The 7086-nt window shown below is 41.4% G+C and overlaps 1 protein-coding gene across 1 annotated transcript; it reads left to right on the forward strand.

Annotated features, from left to right (window-relative positions):
• Positions 1-515: 515 nt before the first annotated feature.
• Positions 516-2512, forward strand: LOC148025475 (uncharacterized). Its single transcript, XM_087692624.1, has one exon. It carries the CDS (start codon positions 652-654, stop codon positions 1972-1974), a length of 1323 nt encoding a protein of 440 aa, XP_087548750.1. The 5' UTR covers positions 516-651; the 3' UTR covers positions 1975-2512.
• Positions 2513-7086: the final 4574 nt, after the last annotated feature.

Consider the following 7086-nt stretch of genomic DNA (forward strand, 5'->3'; position numbering starts at 1 on the left):
TAAATCTATTAGGATGAACACTTCTAATAGGGGCTAACCAAACCTATGAGGCTGGTATTGAAAGACAATGCAAGTGATGGTGTGTTTAGTCCTTGTGTCTTCAAAGATGTGATGGTGACCAAATGCAGTAATGTGGAGAAAGTGATTGATAAAAGCTATATTGAACTTTTCAAAAGCGCTAGTGAACGCTTGGTTGGGGGACTGATGCAAATATGTTATTAGTTTAATACAATCATGCATTATAAAAATACATCCATAAGAATAAACATGTGAGTCCCGAGACATATAGCTAATTCTTTGGGTTTTCTAAGATTAATTTCCTTAACTTAAACTCTTCAATCTCCAATTGACAAATGAATGCTAAGGGTTCCCCTAGGAGAGCCAGAAGTTTTCTTTGCATTGAAAAAGAGAAACGGTGCAGCACTACAAGGGAAGCTGTCAAGAAGAATGGATTCAACCTAAGGTTGAACCTAAGGTTGAAAGGGAAGTTGTTTAAGAATGGATCGAACCAATAATTAGAGTTCAAGTGCAAGGAAATGGATCAAGTCTAAGGTCCCAACTTCTCCCGAGGGTTTTGCCCTTTTGATTGCGAGGGTTCTGGCACGCTGGGGGCAAAACCCTTGCTGTGTGTCTGCATCTAGCAGCAGATCCATGGCCATCCAGGCTGTAGCCCGGGCTCGATCTTCTTCCTCCCTCGCCTGCAGAGCCCTGAGCTCTGCCGTCCGCGGCTCGGTCACGACTCCTCAGGATGCCCTGCACCCTCCCTCGCACCCATTCTCCACCGCTGCAGCTGCCGCTGCCTCCCCCGCCTCCAGCACCAACTACATCCCTGGGCGTGCCACCGCCGCCGGCACCACTCGCTATGCGCAGAAGATTGGTCCGAACGCTGGCCCTGGCCACTTCCGCAGCCTGCGTGTCGGCGGCCAGACAGGCGACCTCATCGTCTCCTCGATCGGTATTGGCACGTACATGGGACCGGATAATGATGGTGTCGATCGCGAGTACATGGAATCCATCACCAGGAGCTTGACCATGGGGATCAATTTTATTGACTGTGCTGCGAACTTTCGCAGCATGCGAAGCGAGGTTCTCATTGGCCAGTGTCTAGCCTCTGCCTTTAAGCAGGGCATTGTGAGCAGGGACGAAGTGGTTGTCTGTTCCAAGGCAGGGTTTCTTGCCTTCGACTTTCGGGAGTCGATCGACCCTTACACCTACATAGATGACACATACATCAAGACTAAGCTCTTTGAGCGGGAGGATTTTGTCAATGGCTGCCACTGCATTACACCTGCATATCTGAAGAATCAGTTGGAACTGAGCAGGCGGAACATGGGGCTCGAGACCATTGATGTGTATTTCATCCACAACCCTGAGACGCAGTTGAATGCAGCTTCACGCACAACGGTTATGTCCCGCATCAAAGCTGCAATGGAAGCCATGGAGGAATGTGTTCAACAGGGTAAGATCACAATGTATGGTGTGGCTACATGGAATGGTTTTCGTCTTAACTCCACTGGCAAGCTGCATCTTTCTATGGAGGAGGTAGTGTCTTGCGCGAAAGATGTTGGAGGAGAAAATCACAATCTTAAGATCATACAGGTTCCTTACAATGGTTTCCATCAAGAAGCAGCCAAATTTCCATCACAGAGTGTCCGTGGGCGCCGCATGCCCTTACTTCATGCTGCCCATCATCTTGGACTTTCAGTTGTTACAGCAGCCAGCTTGAATCAAGGAAATTCTTGCAAGAATCTTAATCCTGATATCCGCAACTCCTGTCCTGAGCTTGGGGAGCAAAGAACAGATGCTCAATCTGCTCTTCAGTTTGTACGAACAACTCCTGGCGTAATGACTGCTTTTGTAGGGATGAGGAGAGTCATGCATGTGGAAGAAAATGCAAGCATAATCAGATTCCCTGCCAACCCTCGTCTTGCGAGCCCCCAACCACCTACACCTCAGGCTGCACCCTCTCAATAGACCATTTCCTTGGTGGGCAGCACTTATTGGAACTGCCCAGAGTCGTGGTTTTGTGTAGCAGGTTTTTAGGCAATGGTGGTTACTTAAAGGTTGATACTGTGTTTAGGTTACCCTTAGTATGCTCAGTGATCCAATGTAAGCCCAATTATACATGTTGGATTTGAGAGCTTGAGGTTGCCCTTAGTATGCTCAGTGATCCAACATAAGCCCAATTATGCATGTTGGATTTGAGAGATGGAGTGCTTACCATGGTCTGAGATGCAAGTTACTAGACTGTGATTGGAAGCAAATGTCACTCAGAAGTAATTGATTGTGTACATTCAGTAATACTTGGTGTGGAACTGACTCCATCTCTTTACATGTTAATGTCAGGAAAAATGGTTCTGCTGGCCTGACAACACTGTGTTTATCAAAGTTGAATGAGTTGGGAAGAGTTTTATTTCCTGTGGCTATGTGTGTAAAGAGAATGCAGGCTATGCTTGGGCTAACAGTCTCTTCAAACTTTTTATAGTGCGTTAAGGCTTTACTATTGTAATTTCATAGCTTCTTAGTCTGTTGCTGCTGCTGCTGCTAATTATGCATATACGAGCAATTTTGCCTAAATTTTAGTCTTGAGTTCATTGTCTCAGAAAATGTCTCATATTTCAAAGTTGGCATTATGACAAGATTGAGGTGAGTTTATCATATTGCTAGTTTTGCTGACCTCTGACTTCAATATTGCATCTAATTAAAGACTTACACTTCTACAAAGGGTCCATTGAAGAACACTTCATTAGATGCGATATTGTCAACATTTCCTTACAAGTGAGCTATTAAACATTTGACTGCTATACCAGTGTTTACCATTTTTAAAAGTTTGAATCCATGCTGTTGTAACCCATGTGCTGTGGAGATACAATGATGGAGCATTAGCACGTTTAAGAAGCAATTGATTCTTGATGTTGTATTTTGTCCCTTGCATCCTGACAGAAGCACTTTTAGGTGTGGTCAAGGTTTTGAGATAGGTCTTCCAAAGAGAAGATGCAAGTAACACGTTGTATTATATACATTAGTGAACAAAAAACATTTCAGGATGGTATATGTTGATAAATGATACAAAATGTTTGGAATCTAGTATACATGTAAATGCCTATTGTTAGTGCATGATTGAAAATTTTGACTTTAATTACACGTGTGCCAAGGCATGAGAGGAGAGTCTGCACAAGCTTTAAGCTTCTAGGATAGAAGAGTTATATGACAAACAGTGTAGTGTAGCATTACACAAGTTTGAGAAAAAAAATTTGGAGTGAAGATTGAAAATGGTAAGCACCCCTCCCTCCCCACCTTGTTGATTCCCCTTCGAGGTTTCCTCTTCTTCCCCATATTTGAGTTTTGTAGCTGTTCCTTTGTGTTGGAGTCAAAAAACCGTCTGTGGTGGTAGTGTGATTAAGTGAGGCTTTGCATGTGTAAACTCCATAGTCCCCGGTGAACCCTCAAATGTGTGCTACAACATGAAAGTATAGTATAGAGGCATGCTTGTGTATCTTGCTTTTCTTCAAACAATATAAGAGTACTACCCTTTTGTTTCTCATATGGTGTGCTCTACTTCCTTTCTTTTTTGCGTATGTGTTGAATTGAGTGCAAGTGCATAACACTTGGTATTGAAGTGACTCTTGAAGCCATAGCATGCTCATGGAAGCATGAGAGAATATCCCACAACTTGAAGTTGAGGCAATGCTCCTAATATCTATACATAAAGTGGAGGTGAGAATCCCAAAACTAGCAATATGGGAGACATGAATGAGGAGCGTAGAAGAAACAAGAGCCCATAAGATTGCACATAGAAGGAGAACTAGTAGAAGCCAACCAACACCATTGAACATCAACTCAAAGGCATGCCCTCTTTCTTGGTTGACCAACATGAGGAAAAAGAAATAAGAAATTGCCAAGAAGGAGAAGAAGACGCAAAGAAGAAGAAAGTGAAGGAAAAAGTATAGAGTTCCAAGGACCAACTAAGGCTGAAGATGAAGAAGATTCCAGCTTTCAGGACAACTATGGGTGATTCAAGATATTGTAGCTTACCAAGTACAAGGGAGACTCAAATAGGCTCAAGTTGAAGAAATGGGAAACCAAAGTTAAGGATATAGTGAGCTAGCTAAGGTTGGAGCAAGAAAGAAGCAAAATTGTCTCCTCATGGGAAGGCATCCAATATGAGTTGGAGCATTTCATCCCAAAGACGGAAAAATTCAAAGTTAGGGATGAGTGGGGGAATCTCAAAGCAAACCCAATGCAAGATGAAAGAATTCGTCCACAAGTGCTTGCAATTGCTTCTCTAGCCCTTCAACATGGATCCAAATTACCAAATTGCACATGTTATTGTTGATCATTGCAGAATGGTAAGAAGGAATGTAGAAAGACTACAACATGAAAATATACCCGAAGCCATGAGGATAGTCAAAAGACTAATGGACTTGGAAGGAAGGAGATTGTGCAGGGGAGCCAAGGTAGAGGATACGAAGCAACCCCTAGTGTTAATGCATAGATGCAAGGCTAAGCACTTTGAGAGCAGTAACTCCTGAAGTGAAGTGAAACTTTGATGGTACCACCACCTCCGATCAAGCAAACTTGGGGCCATGGGAGTCTTATGGAAGATGGGGCAGCAATTATTCACCAACCTAAGTTCATCCTAGGGGTCAACAGGTTCATTGTCATTGAGGAGAGTACAAAATCTCCTTGGGGTCAATATCCTTGTGAGCTTGAGACCCTTGTTACTAATATAATGTCTCAAAAGTAGTTCAAGGGTGGTAGCTATAGCTACATATGGAGGAGATGAACCTCAAACCCCATGAATCATGAAGATTCATAGTGGAAGCACGGTTTCAACAAAGGTGGGCATAGTGAGCATCAAACCTCATGGATGGTAGCTTGAGTGGCTATAGTACAACCCACCTATAATTTTACCACTTAAGAATTTGTGACAAAGCATGGATTGAAGTTAAGACACTTGAAGGGGGTCAATTTGTGACTTTCCTGCAAGGACAAACAAGAGAAATCAATCAAGCATTTGTTGTGTTGGTGGAAGCATGAAATTGGAAGGTAGACTAAACTTCTTATTGGCACCTATGGATGACTTTGAAGTTTTTTTAGGCTATGAGTTCTTTGAAAAATCATGTGATAGAAATACTTTGTAACAGAATGTTTACATCCACCATCGCTAGGCATCAAATATAATCCATCACCCTTGGTACAACTTTAAATCACAATCTATACATGAAAAAAATATGCTCTTGGAAATCCAAGGAGATGAAGTTTGCTTCCTATGGGAAAGATTCTAGTTGTTGATTAGGCTACCCAAACGCAAGGGAAAGGAGAGAAGTGCAAGGAGATTAGTGAAAGGACTAAGGTAGATGTGGTCATTTCCCAAGAAACCAAAGTAGAACCAAGTAACATAAGGACCTGACTTGAAGTGAGATGAAGGGAGATACAAAGAAGGTTGCATCAAGCAACTAGTCTCCTATGGGCCTCACATTAGGCCTTGCCGTGCCAAGCATGTGGAAAGAGTAGTAAAAAACAAGGTGACATAGTGTATCCATGTGCGATTAGGCCCACTTAGTCCACAACAACAAAAACTAAAGATAAAGTGGAGGATAAGAATTTGAAGCTCTACTATAGGAATATGGCAATGTCATATTTGTGGCCCTACCAAAAGGATACCAACAAAGAGAGATGTGGAATAGAAGATTGAGATCATTGTGGGGTTCGAATCACTAGCAAAGCCCCCCTACCACATGAACTGCATGGACTTTGAGTTGACTAATAGTTCACTCTATTTGCTAAGTAGGCTCTATGGTTGCAGTTTCTTGTGGAGTTTGACATTGAGATAAGCCATAATATTAACTCCACAAAGAAGATAACATGTGCACTCGATCACAAAGTAAATCTATTGGCACTTATTGTGCTCAATAGCAGCTTCCATGCGATGGTGAAGGATGCCTTAGAAAATGACAAGGAGATGGAGATGCTCATCAAAGAAGGAGCAACCTTTCAAAATAACAAGGGATATATAAAGTTGAATGAATGATACTTTATGTGAGAAAATGAGTCTACATTCCTACCTACTTGGGATAGAGAAAATTGTAATTTATGAAGTTCATGATGGAAATATGGGAGACCACAAGGGATGAAGCACCAATATGGAAGAACTTGGGAATCCTTTCTTTGACCCTACATGATGAGGTAGTCAACCGTGTCAAGTCATGCCTAACATGCCAAATGGTTAAAGCACCAAGAACTAAGTCGACAAGATTACACCAACTACATTGCCCATGGGATGTGATAAGTAGGATGCCCTAGTGGAGCTACTTGAGTTGATGGTTACATAATCATCTTTGTGGTGGTGGACTACTTTCCAAATATATTTATTGTTGATTCAATGTTATCAATGGAATTGTTTTCGAGATTTGGTTTAAACATAGCAACGTTTTTCAAATCTTTTGATTCCATCACAAACTACCATATCTTTTTTCCTTACATTGAAAGGTATGCAATTTTCCAAAAGGGTGAACATATACTTCTTTGTTGTTGTTTTTATTTCTTACTAACATTTTGCTTTGTAGAGGACATTGGAATCTTATATATATCAACATACTTACCAAAGAAATTATCCTCATGAACTCTCTAAGTGATATTCATGCCCAAGCAAAAATGTGTGTTGAATCGAATGTTGCTTGCTTTTTGGTTAATTGTTTATTTTCCATTTATAGTACTGGCAGGCTTGTGACTATCTTCTTGGACACTACATATGAGGATATTGTGATCTTGGAAAACCATATAACTTTCTTTAATAAGAAGTACCATTGCAAAGTGATGCACATACTCGTGGATGGAGAGTGATTTCAAATGTTTGTAAGATAATAGATTCAAAGATACTCAAGATAGATGGGGTGCATGTAAGTCTCTTTCATATTGTTTGTTTTTTAGGGACCCTTATGAGTTTACCAAGTACATTTATTCTTGTAGTGTCGGGATTACCCCAACTCATATATGTGGTGGACAAGGGAGTGATGTAATGAGTTGATTTTGGATAGGGAAATCACACCAATCGATCTTAACTCCTCTTCATATAAATCTTCA

The sequence above is a fragment of the Lygodium microphyllum genome, chromosome 14 (assembly GCF_053477565.2).
Source record: "Lygodium microphyllum isolate KBCC chromosome 14, Lygodium_microphyllum_v1.1.10, whole genome shotgun sequence".
NCBI classification, from domain to species: domain Eukaryota; kingdom Viridiplantae; phylum Streptophyta; class Polypodiopsida; order Schizaeales; family Lygodiaceae; genus Lygodium; species Lygodium microphyllum.